The 20,793-nt window shown below is 38.4% G+C and overlaps 2 protein-coding genes across 2 annotated transcripts; both read left to right on the top strand.

The window, feature by feature from the left end:
- The first annotated feature begins 8,220 nt into the window (after positions 1-8,220).
- Positions 8,221-9,468, top strand: LOC122278399. Its single transcript, XM_043088592.1, has one exon. The coding sequence runs from the start codon at positions 8,221-8,223 to the stop codon at positions 9,466-9,468; it is 1,248 nt and encodes a 415-aa protein (XP_042944526.1).
- LOC122280058 lies at positions 9,415-10,755 on the top strand. The gene is made up of 2 exons (XM_043091007.1): positions 9,415-10,013; positions 10,109-10,755. The coding sequence occupies exons 1-2, from the start codon at positions 9,485-9,487 to the stop codon at positions 10,315-10,317; spliced, it is 738 nt and encodes a 245-aa protein (XP_042946941.1). The 5' UTR covers positions 9,415-9,484; the 3' UTR covers positions 10,318-10,755.
- The last annotated feature ends 10,038 nt before the right edge of the window (positions 10,756-20,793 follow it).

Here is a 20,793-nt window from a genome sequence, read left to right as displayed (position 1 = left end):
ATTTGAAGATCATTTGGTCAGTCAAATATTATATAAACTATAGAAAGGTCATTCTGGGAAGTAAACTGGAGAATATGTTATAGTTTGGAGTTTTTGACCAAGCTAATGGATAGATATTGGTCCGAAATTTTTATGGAGTATTGTTAACATGTATATATGACTATTGGTTGAGGATTTTTTCATGATTAAAGGTTTTGATGAAAGATATTCTTAGATTTAGAAACTTAGAAACTGGAAGAGGAAAAACAGTTTATGTTTTGAGAAAGTTTAACTCTTTGGTGGTCTAAACCTATTCTAATGACTTTGATAATTTTATTGGAGGATCCTAAGCATCTTATATACATGTCATATTATTATTTTGAAAATATTTGGTGTTAGTTTCAAAGATATGAAATTTTATGCAAAGAGATATTCAGATAAGCCAAAGTGTGGATATTCTTGGCTAAATTTATGTTTTGGTTAATTTCTAACCATGTGATCTTGAATTAGAAGCTTGTATATGTTTTAGGACATCTTTTTAAATCATGTAATGGTTTGGTTTGAAGATCATATATTTATAAGTCATAGATCAAGAGATTTATCAAAACTAGTTGAGGAAAAAGTTTCTGTTTTTGGACTAAGTGTAAAACCAAAAACTCCAAATGTTATTTTGTGATTTTGGTGACTTTAGTTTGATGATTTAAAGCATTGTTGATGTTAGGATGATATTATGAATATGTTAGAAGTAAGATTTGATTTTTGAAATTCTTAGAGATGTTTTGATTTAAGGTCAAAACTTGTGATTCAAGTGCTTGGATCTTTTTACAAAAAAGTTTGGTGTTGATTATTAGCTTTTTCTAAATGGATGTTTTAAGTATGGTTTTGAACTTAGGATTGGAAGATGTTTGTTGCAAAATTTTGGTTTAAGCATGAGTTTTGAAGTTGGAAGGAATTGCAACAAAAATAAAGGGAAATGGCCTATGGATGTTTCGACCATAGTGTGTTCTTCATAGTTGTGTTTTGTTTTAAATTTTTCTGAGTTGATATTTAAGTTTAGGACAAAATTTACATGAGGAATGTAAATTTTAGAAACTTTTGGAGTTAGTATGCAAAATCCTTAAGTTATGGGTAAAACGGTCATTTTTCCACATGTAGAGAATAAAATGAAAATTTTACTCTTTAAGTTAGTATTTTCCATATTTCAAATATTTAGTGATTTGGTTCTAACTTTTAGAATCACTAATTACAGTTCCTCGTGGTCGCACTTGAAGTTTTATAAGAAACGCGGAGATCGAGGTAAGTTAGCTTTTAACTTACTAGCAGTCTACTGTGTATGTGTGCTAAGTAAAGGAACTACAATGTATGTATGTATGTTATCATATATGTCATGCCATACCAAGTTATCACGTAATTGTCTATTATACAGAATTTATTCTGTCATCAATTTTTATCTGTTACATAATATATTCTGTCATGTATTACTGTACATTACAAGTATGTCATGTTAAATATGTTGTCTATTATATGTTATGCCATGTTACGAAATGTTTCTATCTCAAGTTGGTCATGTATTTTAAGTTATGTTCAAATCACGTTATGTTACGTCAGGGCTCCAGTCCTTTCGTTTTCCAGTCACGTTTCATCTTGAGTACATTCAGTATGTGTAGAATACATGGGGCCACAATAACTGTGGAGTATGTATTTACACGTAGAATACATGGGGCCACAACAACTGTGGAGTATGTATTTACACGCAGAATACATGGGGCTACAACAACTGTGGAGTATGTATTTACACGTAGAATACATGGGGCCACAACAACTGTGGAGTATGTATTTTTCATGTTAAGTCAAGTTTGTGTAGAATACATGGGGCCACAACAACTGTGGAGTATGTATTTACACGTAGAATACATGGGGCACAACAACTGTGGAGTATGTATTTTTCATGTTAAGTCAAGTTTCAGATCAAGTTCATGTCAAGTCAAGTTCAGTTCATGTTTCAATTTAAGTTATGTCAATTATGTTATGTTGTACGCCAAGTTATGCTTTAATTACTTATGAATTTGATTATGCATTTATGCTTTTACTGTCATGCATGCATCATTAGCTTGTGTGGAAGTTTTTTGTTAACTTACTGAGATTTGTAATCAAATCTCACTTTGGTAGTCCCAACTACCATTCCCCCCGAATGGTAGATCTTGTTACAGGACCTGAAGGAGAATCAGGAGCTGATCAACTAGACACAGTTGACTAAGCGATGGTGCGACGTCAATGTTAATATAGTAGTTAACGTAAATTACTACTTGTACAATAGAGTTGCATCTTTAGTATTTTTTGGATCATAACCATTTTGGACTAGTGTTGTGATCTACTCAATGGGTCTTTATGTATGAAGTATGTTTTAAGCATTTGAGATATTTTCAATTTGGTGCATAGTATTGCTAAAGAAAAAAATTATCCGCTGCGAATATTGCATAATGTTAGATGCATGTTAGGAACATTGCATCTTATATGTCATGAACGGGGGTAGGTAACCTTGTGTTGCATGTCTCGACGCTTCAAATGTCCGTCCGATCCCAAACAGAATTTGGGGGCGTCACACACACAGCACGAACCACCCTCACCCTCTCAACAGGTGTACCAGACGATTCCCCCTACAGGGGAGATTCGCACCATTGCGAGAGGTTTTGTCAGTGGAGGGCAACCTCATCCGGGAGAAAAGTCCATGATAGAGAGTTTCGTCAATGGAGAGGCAAGAAGTGTACCAGCCTCCTACCGACCCGTGAAGCACCCCCGAACCGAGTCCACTTCTGTAATCTTCTTTGGGGAAGCTAATGAGGAATGGGTATTCTATCCGCACGTCGATGCATTGGTGGTCACCATGCAGATCGCCAACTTCATAACCAAAAAAATCCCCATCGACAATGGCAGTTCAGCAAACATCTTGCTCTAGGATGAGTTCATCCTCATGTGGATAAACATGGCTCAGCTCCAACCAGTCCCAATGCCGCTCAAAGGCTTTTCGGGAGAAACGGTCCAGCCGTGCAGACTATTGTCCTTTCAGTTTTGGTGGGTCCCACGTCACCTTGGTTATGGTCGAATTTCTGGTAGTGAAGGTTCCTTCCTCCTAGAACGCCATCATCGGTCGCCCGACACTCAACCATCTACGAGCCATCACTTCCACCTACCATCGAAAAATCAACTTCCCTACGGTTCGGGGAATCTGTGAGATCCGGGGAAAGTAGGCCTCGGCGTGGAAATGTCGTATGCAGGAGCTGAAGTCCACCAGGGGGAAGGGACACACTTTGTAGGCATGCGCCAATCTTGAAGTCCTGACAGGCTCTCATTAGGACGCAACTATCCTGACTAGGAGGGAGGAGAAGGGGTGTATGCCAAGTAGAAAGGACAACCGGGGCCCTTCCCATTTTCTCACATTTTTATTTTTTGTCTACTTGCTTTGTAAATATGAACTTATGGTAGAGTAGTGAAAATGCTGGATCTCTTCCAAGAAACTTGCAAAACCAGTCCCAAACTGTAAATGATTATGATTCTTAGTCAATGAATGAAGGCTCCCCTGAGGGAATGACGGATCTCCCCAGAGGAACCACCTCGCACGGGAAGCTCCTGTAAGGGAATGCTCCCCTGAGGGAATGATGAAGCTCCCCCAAGGCCACGCACCACGCGCGCGTGAGAAAGCTCCCCTGAGTGAATGCTCCCTTGAGGGAATGAACCAAGGCTCTGCTAAGGGAAGGAACGAGCCTCCACCGAGAAAATACTCCTTGCATGGGAAAGTTCCCACAAGGGAATGCTCCCCTAAGAGAATGATGAACCTCACTTGAGAAACCACCTTGCTCAAGAAAGCTCCCCTGAGGAAATGAACGAAGGCTCCCCTGAGCATCCACCTTGTGTGGGAAAGCTCCCACGAGGGAGTGTTCCCCTAAGGGAATGCTCCTAAGGGAATGAAAAACCTCCCCTGAGGAACCACCTTGCGCAGGAAAGCTCCCCCGAGGGAATGAACGAATGCTCCCTCGAGGATCCACCTCGCGTGGGAAAGCTCTCATGAGGGAATGTTCACATGAGGAATGAACGAAAGCTCCCCTGAGGGAATGACGAACCTCCCTCGAAGAATACCTCACGCAGGAAAGCTGCCCCGAGGGAATGAACGAAAGCTCTCCCGAGGATGCACCTTGCGCGGGAAAGCTCCCACGAGGGAATGCTCCCTTGAGAGAATGAACAAAGGCTCCCCTAAAGGAATGATGGACCTCCCCCAAGGAACCACCTCAGGCGGGAAAGCTCCTGCAAGGGAATGAACCAAGGCTCTCCTGAGGGATGGAATGAACCTCCCCTCATGGGAAACCTCTTGGGCGCGGGAAAGCTCCTGTCAAGGAAAACTCCCCTGAGAGGATGACAATCCTCTTCTAGAGGGAATGCTCCCATAAGGGAATGAACAAAGGTTGCCCTGAGGGAACGACGGACCTCCCCCGAGAAAATCACCTCAAGTGGGAAAGCTCCCTTAAGGGAATGAACGAAGGCTCCCCTGCATGAGAAAGTTCCTTGAGGGAGTGAAAATGCCCTTCCCTCAGAGGAATAAGGGCAGTCCAGAGACCAGCTCAAGCCCGCAGAGGCCCTGAAGTCCCACAATGCTGAGTCGGCAAGACAAGTCCCTAATGGTCAAGTTAAATTACATATATACACATGCGTATTAACTTTTGCAGCAAACTTGGTCGGGTTTGGCTTTCGCGCCGGCCATCTACTGAAAAAATATCAAGTCAGCAAGACAGCGCATTGAGGGAATTTCCATCATGGCTTCAACCATGTAGTGTAATTCAAGTAAGATGGGGAACTTATGTGCAAGATCACAAGCTGGTTACACTACAAATAGCCTCAGGGCTCAGCGGGGTGCGAACTAAAGGGGCATCCGGCACATTCCTTCCAAGGCTCTGTGGGGTGGAAGAGTCCCATGTGTTTCCTGGCCTCCCTTCTCCAAACCCACCAACAACTCTACCAGTCACTGACCCAACCTAAGCGGTAGCAACTGGGCTTTCACCCACGGCACAAAGGCGTCTAGGATCAGAGAATCATTCATCCTCGAGATCTACCTGGAGGGGATCGGAAGCCTCATCAGGATCAAAGGCTTCAATCAAGGACCGAGCAACATACGATGGAGAGGGAGACATCTCAACATTTAGCTCTAGAAAGGGTTCCATCATTCGAGTTTACTTAGGTGTCCTATCCAGAAGAGCGCTCAAAAAGTACATATTGGCCACTTTTGCCCTTCGCAAAATGCCAGATGCATCCACCGAGATACATGGGTTCATACAGACGGAATCTTTCGTAGGGACAACAAGAGGAAGGGACTTAGAAGTTGCACTCGGACCCCGTAACTCCCCAACCCACCGATGCTGGGAAGGCATTACAGAAGAGGAAAGAGGCCAACCATCTATGCAGAGACGGGACGAGTCGCACTAATCATCTAGGGAGCCAAGGCCTTTGGAGACATCTAGACCTCCCCCCTTGGCTCCAGACAGATCCTTTTCCTCTTGTCTTTGAGAGAGCATTCAGCTGCTCGTTTCCTCAAAGAGTGCTGCAAAGGATCAACCACCACACCCCAAGTAGAGGGAAAGACATGACCCAACGGGAGAAGGAAAGCAGCCAGACTGTCTTCCCCAAAGAGGACCTCGGAGTGAACCAGGAGCGGGTGTCAAGTTGCCTAGTCTCGTACAATCAGGCTGCAATGCACCTCATTTGACATGGCCACAAGGCGCACTGCCTTGTCGCCCGGCCTAACTCCACAGGCCGCCTTTATGCCCAACTCAGCCTGGGAAACTTATCCCACTGGGAATTCCCATCCTCGACCACCCACAAAGAAGAATCTACATGTCCAGTCCAAGACTTTCTTGTATCTGGACTCCAGCACAACCAACACAGGCGCTATTCCCCTGAAACTTCAGATCTCTCCTATTCCTCTTTGTACATGGTGAGTCAGGAGGAACTCACGATAAGTAAGATCAGCATTCTTTGGGTCAGACCTCAATAGAGCCTGCCGCCATAGCACACAACATCACATCAGAATCTGCCAAGCATTCGGATAAAGCTAAGTGGGCGCCAGCCCCAAGCAATACAGGACAGGAAGCAGTCTTAGCCAGTAGAAAAACATGTTGGGAAAAAGGGTGACCCGGTCGCCGAGCCATCTACACTCATGGCCCCTTCATGTGGACTAGGAACTTCCAGAGTAACTGAATCCGAAATGTGGTAGGTCAGCACCATAGATTGAAGAAAAGCTGGGGTGGCCCCAGAGTACCAGTGGCAACCCAAGAACCCTGGATCTAACAAGCTAGCCTTAGAGAGGTGCACGAAGCTAGTCAAGTTAGTGGATTTCTGGGAAGCCATCGAGGCTAGAAAAGCTAAGTTAAGTAAGGAAGGGTGGAAGTTACAGAAAAAAATGGGGCAGTGGGCACAACGAAAATACCAAAGGCAAAAGGAAGGTAGCAATGTGGACAAAAGAGGGAGCGGATTTAAAGAAATGGTCTCACAGTCACGAAAAATGGGTAGCATTTGATAGCCTAACTTGTAGAGTATGTGAAGCGACGTGAACGGTATCAGCACCTCGGTAGTAGTATATGAGGAATCGACATTGGACACGTGGAACGGCCATTGATCAGCCCATGCCGCCATTCAGTGACAAGAAGAGCGGTCAACTATGATAAGTAAGAAGCTATGAGACTTCCCATCAGGTCAACCCGATGAGAATTGATGGGGTAACTGTTAGGGCGTATTTTATTCAGGGCCTAAAGCTCATAATACTACCCCAGGCCCATTACTTCATCAGGCCCCATGAGCAAAGTTTTGAAATTCGTTCCGTTCCGGCCGGAATTGCCGAAATTTTCCGTTCCGGAACAATAGCCGAAACCGGAACGCTATATATTTCGTTCCGCTACAAATTCCGGCCGTTTTGCCATGTTCCAGTCCATTCCGGCCGAATTCTGGCATTCCGGCCGGAATACACTTTCCGGTCCGGAATTTAACAAACGGTGGCATTTTTGTAATTAAGGTTAACTTCACACCATTTTCGTAATTTACATTTTTTCTTCATTTTTCCTTTGGTTTTTTTTTTCCCCCGGTTTCTTACTTTCTTTCTTTTGTTGAATTTGTTCTTCACTTCTTCTTCGTGAGTCCGTGCGCCGTCTGAAGACTCTGAACCTCTTCTCCCAGTCCCGATTCCTCATTTCTCCGCTTCTAACTTTCAGGTTTCAAGTTTCTCTTCCATTTCTATTTTCTCTTCCATTTATATTTTCTTCCTTTCCCATTACCGGCCGAAAATCCAGATCTGATCTCCTCAGGACTCTAGGAGCACTCTGACGACGCCACCTCCCCGTTGCAGCCAGAAGCTCCGTCGCCGTCGCCCGCAGCCGACAGCTCTGGTTTTGGCCTCTGATTTCGTCCGTCCGATCTGTGCAGGTATACCGATTACCGTATTTCATTTTCCCTTCCGATTTCGTCAAATGATGCTAACTTAAAATTATATATTGTAAGTAGATTTTAATTTTTTGTATGAAGTGGGATATATATACATGTAGCTCTCAAAATCAGTTAATTTCTTTAATTTTCCCATTAGATATTGACAAATAAATTGGCATCCTTGTAGCTTAAGATCTCTACTCTTACATAATATTTATGTAATTAAGTTGATCCTGATCTCAGCTGGTACAACTTGATGAACTCCCAGTGTTTGATATTATCGTGCAAGCCCATTTTCTTAAATTTTTAAGCTGAAATGCTCCCATTTGAAGGGTGGGGAGAATTTATAATAATTGTGGGTGTTTTAAGTTATGTAGTGATCTTTTATGGATTCAATATGGAAGTTAAAATTATTTTATGTGATTATTTTAGATGCTGTTAATTAGTGATTTTAGACTCCTAGAGTCAAGAACTCATAAAATAAAACTGTCAAAGACTCAAACATACCAACAGGAGATGAAGGATTGCAAAATTTTGAAAAAAATTAGAGTTATTTTTATGGAACTTATTTTAGAAGTATTGCTCTTGCACGGTGTTCACTAAACTTGTACAATTTTTTGTTTAAGTCTTTCCAATATTTTAGAATTATTTGTACAAGTTGCTGTTATTAGTTGATAATTTGTACAATTTTTCATTTAAGTCTTTCCAAATATATGTGCATTTCTAAATGAGTTGATTCTTTTTTTTTTTTTTCATAATGTAGGGGTATATAAATTATAAATGTCTAGTTGTCAATTAAATAGTGCTACCTCTACGGCATTTGCTCCTGCTAGATCAGAGGATCCAGCATGGTCCCATGCACGTGTAGTGCCAGGAGCAAGAAATAGTACTCAATGTCTTTATTGTAGCAAAATCATTAGAGGTGGTGGAGTCACGAGGTTGAAGCATCATCTAGGTGGGATTTCAGGTGATGTAGAAGCATGTAAAAAAGTCCCTGATGATATAAAATGGCAAATGAAAGAGTTGGTCAATGAAATGAAAAAAAACAAAGAGAAGAAAAGAAAACTAAGCTTAGAGATTGGATGTGGAAGCCCTGTAGATTTAACATATGATGATGTTGATGTTGGCGATGATGAGTATGAGGGAGGGAGTCAAGGACCCGTTCATGATTCAAAGGGGAAGGGGAAGGAGAAAGTAGGTGGAAAGTCAACGGGGCCATTTAGTAGATTTTTTGCTCCAAGAACAAGTCCTGGCTCTCAACCTTCTATTAAGAGTGCTATGTGTTCAAAGGAAATGATTGACAAAGCAAAAATGGCTATAGCAAATTGGTGGTATGATGCTAATTTACCTTTCAATGCATCTCAATCTAAATTTTATCAACCAGCTATAGATGCTATAGCTGCCATCGGGCTAGGATTCAAGGGTCCTTCTTTATATGAGTTGAGAGGAAATTTCTTGAAGAATTCTGTGACTGAGGTTCAGAATTATCTCTTAGATATTAAAACATCTTGGAGGGATAGTGGTTGTTCACTAATGGCAGATGGTTGGACAAATCAGAGGCAACAACCAATAATTAACTTTTTGGTTTATTGCCCAAAAGGTACAATATTTTTGAAGTCTATTGATACATCGGGCCTTAGAAAAGATGCTGAAACATTATTTAAAATTTTTGATGAAGTTGTTCAAGAAGTTGGGGTGGAGAATATTGTGCAATTCATAACAGACAATGATGCGAGTTATAAGGCTGCAGGAAAAAAGTTACAACAAAAGTATGGCTCTTTCTTTTGGTCCCCTTGTGCAGCTCATTGTATATATTTGATGTTAGAGAATTTTTGTGATCCCAGACATTTTCCTATTATTGATGAAACTATAAAGAAGGCAAGGAAGATAACGAAATTCATTTATAACCATGCTTGGGTTTTGGCTTTGATGAGAAAGGACTTCACCAAAGGTCATGCATTTATGTCGCCCTGCAGTCACAAGGTTTGCTACAAATTTTTTAAGTATCCAATGCTTACTGTTGTTTAAGAAAGAGCTTCGACAAATGTTCACTTGTGATAAGTGGATTGTATCAAGTTATTCTAAAAGCAACATAGGGAAGGAGATAGTTGGGATTGTTCTAGAAGATAGAGAGTTTTGGGCTCAATGTCAGTTTATTGTAACAATCAGTGAGCCTTTGATTCGAGTACTACGACTTGTCGATGGGGATGAGAAGCCTGCAATAGGATACTTGTATAATGCAATGGAGAAAGCCAAAGAGAATATAAAAGCAAGATTGAAGAACAAAGTTTCTGCATTTATGCCATTCATCAGGGTCATTGATGCTAGGTGGGATAAGCAGCTTCATAGTCCATTACATGCAGCAGGTTGTCTTCTTAATCCTGGAATTTACTTTAACCCTTGCTTTAAAAGTAAAAATGATGTTTCTAGAGGGTTTATGACTTGCGTTGTAAAGATGGAACCTGATATTGATAAGCAAGATGAGATCATTCAACAAATTGACATGTATAAGAATGCAAACGGTGATTTTGGACAACCTATAGCAATACGCCAGCGTGAAAAAAGTAATCCAGGTAATCTCAATATCCTTTGTTAAATAGTGTGAATCTATATTTTAATTCTTTTATTTAATTTTAAGTAATAATTTATAATTGCACTTTTGTTGTAGTTGCATGGTGGGGTACTTTTGGAAATGAGTTTCCAGCTCTTCAAACGTTTGCAATCCGCATATTAAGTCAATGTTGTAGTGCAACTGGCTGTGAAAGAAATTGGAGTACATTTGAATTTATTCATTCAAAGAAGAGGAATAGATTAGAGCATAAACGTTTGAATGATTTAGTATTTGTTCATTATAACTTGAAGCTTCGTGAAAGGTAAACTTTTTCAAAAATAATGTTTTTAATTGTTGAAAAATATGTAATATTTTCACTTACGTGTGACTTTTATTTTGGCAGAAACATAAAGAGGGGAAGAGATGCTTTGGATCCAATCAATCTTGAGAATATTGACTTGATGGAGGAATGGGTAGGTGAAGAATCAGAGCTTATTGATGGAGAAGACTTGGATTGGGGAAGTATTGAGGAGCCATTAGCCTCACAAAATTTGGAAGAAGGTGTTAATGTTGGTCTTGATATTGATGATGATGGTGGTGACAATGACATTGACGAAAATATTTTGAGTAGCTTTGCTAATGTTGATCCTTTTTGTCTTATTGATGAAAATGAATGATTACAGTTGGATTGAGAACTTATGATATTTTATTTAGTTTTATAAATGTGTGTTTAAGACTTGTATTCACTATGGAGAAATATTATTAAGTTATCAGGTATGTATACTTTTAAGAATTGTATTGATTTTATTTTGGAATATAGTTATTATATATAATTTATCTATATAATATCTATCCTGAAACGGTACACTGAAACGTACCGGTATCGAAATATTCCATTCCAGTGCCTCAACCGGAATGGTCACCGGAACGGATTTCAAAACTTTGCCCATGAGCCCCAGGAATGCTGGCCTGAGCTCAGAAAGGACCCCCTTAGTAGCCCAAGGCGGGTTCTAGACCCGTACAGGTCATGGGTAATCATCAACATTGAGATGGGACGTTGCAGAAGGGCACATGAAACTATAATCGAGAAAAAGGGAAGAGACAACATCAGGCAATTCTGCCAAAAACCCATGCTACATTAAATGACTAACACCAAGAAAACCACACCGTATTAAATGCAGTATGGCGATGGAGACTCCAAGGAGAGGCGTCCATCTGCCCTAGAACACAGGGCATGGCCCTCCTGACCTGAAAGACCATGTATAAAGGTCGCCCAGAACTGCGAGGTAAAGAGATGACGAATTCAAGTCCGTTGTCAATTATACAAAACTGTTGTTTTCTTCTTTAAAGCATTTTGATTTCTACTCTATACTAATTTTGGCATCGAAGGTTCCCAGGGCCACCTCTATCCCGCCTCAGGATCCGGTACGAGTGAAGATCTGCGCCGCTGAACAACCTGGGCCAAGGGCATATGAAACACGATGTTAACAATGTCAACCTCCACAACCGTTAGCATGTGTATTAGAAGACACTTAGGGAAAGCTTGTACGCTATAAGAATTTTTAGAATTCTTAAAATTTCTCATAATTTCATTCTTAAACATCAATCAAATATAAAATACTTTTTAATTACAAATTTTCAACGTTTTCATCTAATTATTACTTAATTATTATTCAAGTAAAAAAAATCAATTCAACTTTTATAAATTTCAAAATGAAACACAAAAATCAATATAATTTTTATAAACTTCAAAATAAAAATTACGTTAAAAAATCATATTCAAACAATATTTTAACGTTATAATATTTTATTCAATTTTTATTCTCTCATAATCCAAAACTTAACAAAACATTATTACTTCAACTATTTTGTTACTATTCACATAGTTATGAGATATTGAAGTATCCAAACAAGCCTTTAAAATGGCTCATAGAAATGTTTTCGAATAGTAAATACTTATAAACAAAATTATTCGGGTCCTGGTTTTAAACATTCTTGAAAGTTCAAGATTTAAGGGACTGGACTAGTACTTTATGGAGCTTTTGTTTTAGGTGAAACAATGGATGGTGGAATTCACACTCTTAGGCAATAGACCACATGCATGGATTCAATGCAGAAAAACAAATCATTTCCAAAAGACAAGGATTGCCGAGAAGACGATGCATATGTAAAAATCCTGATCACTCTCTCTCTCTCTCTCTCTCTCTCTCTCTCTCTCTCTCTCTCTCTCTCTCTCTCTCTCTCTCTCTCTCTCTCTATATATATATATATATATGAGCTTGCTTGTTGTCTTATAATTAAGCAAGAAAACCAAAAACAAAAGAACTGAGTTATTATCCGTTATTGAACAACAGAAATACAAGATTAGATATTCGACGAGAAGAAAAACTTGGTCACAGCCAAAGTTGTATCCTATTGTCCGGAAAAGATTAAGCAAAAGATTATCTGCAAGGGTGGAGGCTGCAATCAGTTTGTTGAGAAACCACCTCCACCTCCACCTCCCCCACAGGGGCCTCCAAGGCCTCATGAGCCTGTGGAGCCTGCCGGATGACCTGGGCCAGTGGGGCCTCGCGGGGCTGAGGGACCAGTTGGGCCTAAGGGGCCTCCTAGGGTTGGTCATGTGGGACCACTTGGGCCACCAGGGCCCCCAGGCCCTCCTAGACTAAAGCCAGTACCATGTCGTCCACGTGAACCAAAGCATCCCATTTTTGTAACAATATGTTATCCACCAGCTGACGTTTATCCAGTCGAAGGATGTTGTTGTAGTTGCAATTGGGGTTCCAGTTACAATTGTCAATGAGGGATAACCCCATGGTGGTTGAGGCTGCAAGTGTCCTAATGATTGTTATAGGCCTTGTAACATGAACAGTTATGAGTACTGTAGTGAAGAAGATTTCACAGGATGCACAATCATGTAAACGTAAGATCATCGATTATGTCTCTTACAATATTAAAATAATTAATGTGATCTCACGTACGTATGTCAAATAATCTAAGATACATACTCATGAAATCTTGTATGTCCATTTAATGACTTGAATGAAGGCAATTTTTAATATAATGCATGCAGGCTGAAACTGCATGCCTATGATTATCTTTACTATATATTCTCTTACATATTTATATCTAAACCTTTTAGATATTATATTTGTTCAAGTTTATAGTGCTTTGCATGCCTCAGAATTTACAGAATTGTTGCGGATTTTTCATGCACTTGATAAATTCATATCTATTGGGTATTTTTGTGATATCTCGTATTTACGTGTATTTTTATTGAATGATTATTTAACATTATTATAATAAGTGGTTCTCTTATTTTAAATTAAATGTGTTTTCGTTGTATTGTTTTATGATTTTTAAGTTGTGAGATTTAAATAATATGTTTTTTTATATTAATAATTACTTCGCATTTAAATTACTCTCTAGTTTGAATTATTTTATTATTGGGCTTTAACTATTTTATGTTATTAATATTGAATTGCAGTGTTTTTATTTGGATTCAATTTATTTTATTGTGCTCTTTATTTTAAAATAGTTTATTATTGAATTCTAATATTTTATTTTATAAAGTCACTGTGTTTAAATTATTTCATTTAATTCGTCATTTTAAAATTCATTTTCGTTGGATCAGTTTGTAATCCCCAATTGAAAAGACCAGACCTCACTTTCTTTCACTTCCTTTTTCTTTTTTCCTTTTTCTTTTTCCTCCTCTTTTTCTATTCCCTTTTTCTTTCTTTTCTTTTTTTTTTGTTCTTTCTTCGCTACTCTTTCTCCCTCCTGCGCGCGACCAGCCCTCCCTCACTCTCCGTCCGTTTTTCATTCCGTCTTAGTGCTAGCGTCGCCATCACTACCCGTCCCTTCCTCTTCCCCTCAGGCCGGCAAGCTTCCCCCATCCGTTTTCAGCTCCTCCCTCACCAGCATTAGCCCGCACGCCCCTCTCCAAGCCATACGGTTATGTTGCTGTTTCACCGCTATCTTTCCACCTCCGGTCATCACTTTATCACCGACCTCTTGCTGACCTAAACCACCCATTTTCAACTCCGATCCGTCGCCGGAGCAACCCCCACGAGCTCAACTTGGTTTTGGCCTTTTTTCACTTCCACTGCCGTTTTCGCCGCCACCCACGGCCAACTCTCACCTCCACTAGCTTCATAAAAACCTCTAAGTCATTCTCTATCAATCCTAAGTCTTGATTCGTCCCCATTCAAAAGTGGGTATTTTTAGCAACAGTGTTTTTACACTGTTACGTTACTTTTCCTCCACCTTTTGTAGCTCATTGATCCTCCAAAAATTATTTTGTAGCACTGTAAGTATTTTTTAAACTTCCTTTTAGATTTAAATATATTTTTACTTTAACAATAAATTGTAATTGGTTAGTTATGCCAGACTGAGTTCGAGGAGTCGGGGGTCAGATAGATTGGAGGACGAAGTTATTTGTATGTTGGTTGATGTTGAGAATTGTTGGATATATTTATATCTTGTCATTTGCATTGCATAGTGCATGCATGTACATGTGTTTAAAAAAGAAAACTGGGTTTTCGTGTAATTGCATGCTAGCTTGATCTATTCTGGAGAGTAATTAGTTTGTAACCATTAAAATTAGGTTGATATAAGTTGAGTTTTTGATATGGGAAATTTCTGGAGAGTATATCTTGAGGATTAAAGGTAATGATCTAGCTTGTGTATTTTTTTTTTTTTTTTAGGATTGAAGGTGTTGATCTAGTTCGTGTGTTTTTATGAGGATTGAAAATATCGATCTATTTTGAAAAATGATTTTAACTCGAGGTTGTAATGGCAGGTTTAAAATTTGATCCATATCAATTTTAAGGATAATAGATGGTGCATATCTAGAAAATGGTTTTTATCTATTTAAAGGTTATAAGTCCATCAAGGTGTTGGGAATAGTAAACTATACGTTGGTATTGGATGCGATTGGATTTGAGGCTATATGTTCTGCAGACTTTTGGGAATGGATTCTTAGCAAGTTTAAGGTCAATCTCAGTACAAAACTTTAAGCAATAGATGTTTGCTTATTTTAAGGGTTTAAGTTGAGCAGATTCAGGAATGATTTATATTGATTTGATAATATAATTCCAGATGGTGGAAATGGTAGTAATGGGTCACTTGCACATTTGAATGATGATTTGTTTTAGCTAAGGGTGCATGGAATCAATTAGTAGTAGTGGTGAGTGCGTATGGACTTTGGAGAATACAGGTCTATGTTGCCTTTTTATTTCAAAGAAGTGGTTTTGTTAGGAATTGAAATGGATTTGATACGATAGTCTTAAATTCAAGAGATCTTAGCTTGGGATGTTTGGCAAGTCGATCGGAGTGTTTAGTCGAAGTGTGATACCCAATGAAGTGATTGTAGTGATTATCTTTAGGAATTAATTGTGACTTGAGGTCACATAGGAATTTAAATTTTGAGACTATACTTTCCTTTGGAGATTGAGTGTCCAGTTGGAAGAATTATGAACATTGTTATTAATTTAAAAAGATATTGTTGGGTTGTCATGTGTGGTGTATGATAAAATCTTAGAAGTTGAAACTTAGGCATTGACGGTGGGTAGCATAACCACATTTATGAGGTAATAAAACATTAGGATCCATGAGTGCTGTCCAATAGTTTTTGGTAGATTAAAGATTTAAACAGTATAGCCTGCCTTGAGGTTTATTTGTGTTGTGCAATTGAAGGAAATAGTCGTGCTAATACCAGGGTTATGAGAATAGAAGTAGGTAAGCGAGTTTCCAGGAAGGGTTCATTAAGGTTATGGTGAATTCAATAGTGGTTCGTAGTGAGTTTAATCATCTCTAAATTAGACGATATTCAAAATTTAGGTGATGAACTTGAAAGTGTAAGTTGTCGGGTAGAAGTTATAGGTGCTTTATTAGTTGGTCGGGATGGATTCGAGCCTAATGTTCTTTATCTTAGATGAGACGGGTGTATTTTGGAGTGAAATTACTTATTTCAGTTAGGAGACGTTGAGATTGATTAATATTGGTTTTTGTCAATGATGATGGGTGTTATTACGGGATTTTGACATGATTAAGGTAACTAGAGCCAACTGAGGAATGGACGATGATACTTTATGATTTTAGGAGACAATATTTTCTATCAAAATGTGGTAAATGATTTTCTTGTTTACAGGTGTGGAGTTAGATTGTACTCAATAGTGTTAATTTATAAGGGCATTTTGCATTTTGACGAGTTATCAGAATGCGCGCGAAAGCGTGATTTTTGGAGATAACTAGGTATTTAAATTTTGTGTTGATTTAAGAAATTAGTGGTGACTTGAAATTTTGAGAAGATGCTTATAATTGGAGATTAATAATTTGGTTGTGCAAATTTGTTTATGGATGGTTAAATTTGAAAGTGGCTACTCGGTTACCAAGGTGTAGTGTACAATGAAGGTTTGGAGGTTATAGCATAAGATTCGATTGAGGTTAGTACAACCTATTATAGGAAATAATAATCATTGAGATTCTATGGGTGTTGTATTAAGGTTCTTATAGAAATTGAGATTTTGAATTACATAGCCACCCTAGGAGTACTAGGTGTGATATGCCACTGGGAGACTAGTGAATGTATGATGAAATCGTCTATAGCAGTAAATTTGGGAGAGCTTTACTCATGCTTGTATGTGAATAGTTGATGGTATGTTTTCTCAAGTGTTATGAGTTGTACCTTATATCCTGCTTAGCACTGATGTTTGACCTCACAAATTTTGAGAACGAAATTTATTTTAAGGGGGGAGGATATGATACCCCGTATTTACGTGTATTTTTATTGAAAGATTATTTAAAATTATTATAATAAGTGGTTCTCTTATTTTAAATTAAATGTGTTTTCGTTGTATTGTTTTATGATTTTTAAGTTGTGAGATTCAAATAATGTGTTTTCTTGATATTAATAATTACTTCGCATTTAAATTACTCTCTACCTTGAATTATTTTATTGTTGGGCTTTAACTATTTTATGTTATTAATATTGAATTGTAGTATTTTTATTTGGATTTTATTTATTTTATTATGCTCTTTATTTTAAAATAGTTTATTGTTGAATTCTAATATTTTATTTTATAAAGTTGCTGTGTTTAAATTATTTCATTTAATTCGTCGTTTTAAAATTCATTTTCGTTGGATCAGTTTGTGATCCCCAGTTGAAAAGACTGGACCTCACTTTCTTTCCCTTCATTTTTCTTTTTTCCTTTTTATTTTTCCTCCTCTTTTTCTTTTCCCTTTTTCTTTCTTTTTTTCTTCTTCTTTCTTCCCTGCTCTTTCTCCCTCCCGTGCACGACCATTCCCCCCTCCCTCTTCATCTGTTTTTCATCCCACCGTAGCGCCGTCGTCGCGCCGGCATGGCCATCAACGCCCGGCCCTTCCTCTTCCCCTCCGGCCAGCGAGCTGCCCCACCCGTTTTCAGCTCCTCCCTCGCCGCCATTAGCCCGCATGGTTATGTTGCTCTTCAGCCATCGTCGTTCCATGTCCGACCACCACTTCTTCATCACTGCATCACTGACCTCTTGCCGACCTAAACCACCCATTTCCAGCTCTGATCCGTCACTGGAGCAACCCTCACGAGCTCAACTCCGTTTTGGCCTTTTTTTCACTTCCACCGCCATTTTCGCCACCACCCACTGCCAACTCTCACTTCCACTAGTTTCATAAACACCTCTAAGTCATTCCCTATCAATCTCAAGCATTGGTTCGTCCACATTCAAAAGTTGGTATTTTTACAACCCACGGCCACAATGTTTTTACACTGTTATGTTGTTTTTCCTCTGCCTTTTGCAGCTCGTTGATCCTCAAAAAATTATTTTGTAGCACTGTAAGTATTTTTCAAACTTCCTTTTAGATTTAAATATATTTTTATTTTAAAAATAAATTGTGATTGGTTAGTTATGTCGAACTGAGTCTGAGGAGTCAGAGATCGGATGGATTGGAGGACGGAGTTATTTGTATGTTGGTTGATGTTGAGAATTGTTGGATATATTTATGTCTTGTCATTTGCATTGCATAGTGCATGCATGTACATGTGTTGAAAAAGGAAAACTAAGTTTTCGTGTAATTGCATGCATATTCATGTGTTGGAACTTGAAAACTGGGTTTTCAAGCGAGAAATGATTTTTGGGTATATTTGAATTATTTGATTGACTAGTTTGAGTCAAATGTACTGTAGCGATAGTGATAAGCAGAGACAGTGATAAAGTCCCGCCTGAGATTCCCGCCTACGGTGCACACGGCGTAGGGATGGTGGTAAGTAGGGACGTTGGCCTGTGACTCCCGCCTACAGTGCTCTAATGGTTTAATTAATAGACCATTTTCTGGAAAAATAACGAGTTTGAATTTTTGGGCCATTATCTAGGATAATGGGGAGGAAATATTTTAAAAAGAAATGTTTTAGGCCAAAATGGGATTTTGACGTGCGTTGAAAAAATGATGATTTTTTGGACATATGCATATAGCATCATGTTCATGCATATTGTTGTGGTATGGATATAATTTTATCATGAGATTTGGTTGGATTATTACTTACCTGTCGTACTGTCTTTGGTACCGAAGACTTTGATGCAGATGAGGAGGAGGAGGCAGCTTCGCTAGTGTACTGATTTGGAGTTGTATTGTTGGAAATTATTTTCCCTTGCCTTTATTTTATGTATTTTGGATGTTAAAAGTTGTAGTATTTTATTATGCTTGTTTTAAACGAGTTTATATTTAAACAAAATTCTGATACTTAGTTAAATGATTTTTATTACCGCTGCATTATTTTTATCATACACGTGTTGCATGTACAAACACTTGGCACTTGACGATGGGATGTGTAACTCTTGTTGTCATCATTTCGACGCCTCAATTTCTCTGTGTCCATACGTAGGAGTTAGGAGCGTCACAATTTTTGTGAATTTATGAAATGTTTCTCAATTAATTTTATTCAGATAAGTTCTCACTCGAATTTTAATTTTTTAGGATATAAAAGTTTTGCAAACTCTTCTTGAAAAATAGGACTGGAGTTCAATTTTAAAAAGTGAATTCTTTTTATATGAATTCTAAATTTATCTATTTTTTTTTAATAAAAAAAATTCTTAAAGTTAACTTGTACAATTATAAAAGAGCAATTCTACATACAGTCATTTTTGTGTACTCCTTGCGCACTCCATTGATATGATTGGCTGGATTAATTTTTTTTTAATATCCAACCAATCATATTACTGAAGTGCACAAAAGAGTGCGCAAAAATAACTGCATATAGAAATTTTGATTATAAAATTATATGCACATGATTCGGCTGTGCATAAAAGGCCTTGGGTCCGATCTGTCCGTAATTCCCGATATGGTCAACTCGAACAAAGTTGGTTTCATCGGGTCAAACTCCAATACGGGTTTAAACACCACATTATCAGTCAAAACCGATCACCGAAAACACCCCAGCTCTCTAGTCTCTTCTCCTCAAACCATATCCACCCACTCCATTCCTCCCCTCCGTTAAACATCGTCATTTCTGTTCGTCGTCGACCTTTCGTTGCTGCTCCCATCTATTGCTGCTCCACCTTGCGTCCAGATCTACACGCTCTCACTGGTACTTCTCCCCTCTGGTACTTCTCTCCTCTGTTACTCTCTCTTCCCGTTATTTCTTTTTCACCGATCATCAACCTTTGCGAGTTTGTAGCAATTTTTTATTTTTTGTCTTTTTCTTTTATCTACGGTTTTCTAATTTTTACATTCTGATTTGCGAGTTAAGCAACCCAAAGAACAAGCGAAGCTTTTCAATATAACTAGCCCTTTGCTCTTTTTTATTTTAGTTATTTTTGTACTTCTTTCTTTCCTTAGTCTTTTTCGCTTCTGTTAGTGTTTTTAGCTTCTTTGTATATAGAAAAGAAAAAAATATATCTTCCTTCCCATAGAAATATTATTCTCACAAGAAGGTCATTTTTTCTCTGTTTGCAACCAAAAAGGGTAAGTGGCCCTGACCCATGTTGATTATGGCAGTTTCTGCCGACTGATTAAAAAAAAAAAAAAAAAAAGGGAATTAAAAGACATTCATGGTCATGTAGTCTTTCTCACTTCCATACAGGCTTTTTTCATTTTTATTTTTTATTTTTTATCTTACATTGCATTGCTTTGTAAGTTGAAGCACATTCTAAATGCTCTTCTAATTATAAACACTTGAGATCAAACATGTTGTAAAAGGGGTAAACCAGCAAGGTTGCCAGGAGCTAAGATTTTTTATCCTTATGCTTGTAAAAGTCATTCTAATGATTCATGAACAATCGAATGTATGAAATTTCAACGGTGGAAACTGGTATGCAGTAGCCCCTTTGTTATGAAACTTCAGTAGGTATGATTTTCATTTTCACTCATTTGTTGTAGAAACTTTATATATTGTTTTGTGTTCTGGATCAATAAGTCTTTGGCATGTGAGTGGTCTTTATATATGCTAAAAGGCGCTATGTTGAAGTGTTGATATTATATCTGAAGTAAGGAGCCAGAGCAACAAGTTTTAATACAATGATTATGCGATTTTCTCAACTATTATATATATAGTTTGGGCCCATTTTGCCTCAATGGATTTTCTTTCTTTTTTCTTAATTTTTTTATTTCAAATATTTTGCTTACCCATATTGCCCTAGAGGAAGTGGGACTGAGCTGTCCAGTTTACATAGTCTGCTGTAGTACATGGGTGCTGCAGCCTGCAGATTCAAGAACCCAAGTGCTCATCTTTTCCCCTGTCATTCATGTTCATCCATCCAAAACTACTTGACTTAGCCATTTATTTTATATACCAAAACTACATCTTTGTATTC

This window comes from Carya illinoinensis, chromosome 10, assembly GCF_018687715.1.
Source record: "Carya illinoinensis cultivar Pawnee chromosome 10, C.illinoinensisPawnee_v1, whole genome shotgun sequence".
In the NCBI taxonomy this organism is placed as follows: Eukaryota; Viridiplantae; Streptophyta; class Magnoliopsida; order Fagales; family Juglandaceae; genus Carya; species Carya illinoinensis.
This window is presented reverse-complemented; position numbering and strand designations above follow the sequence as displayed.

Coding starts and splice junctions, on each gene's coding strand:
- LOC122280058 (XM_043091007.1), top strand. CDS start 9,485: ATGTTCACTTGTGATAAGTGGATTGTATCAAGTTATTCTAAAAGCAAC. Junction 10,014..10,108: donor GCGTGAAAAAAGTAATCCAG/GTAATCTCAATA, acceptor CTTTTGTTGTAG/TTGCATGGTGGGGTACTTTT.
- LOC122278399 (XM_043088592.1), top strand. CDS start 8,221: ATGTCTAGTTGTCAATTAAATAGTGCTACCTCTACGGCATTTGCTCCT.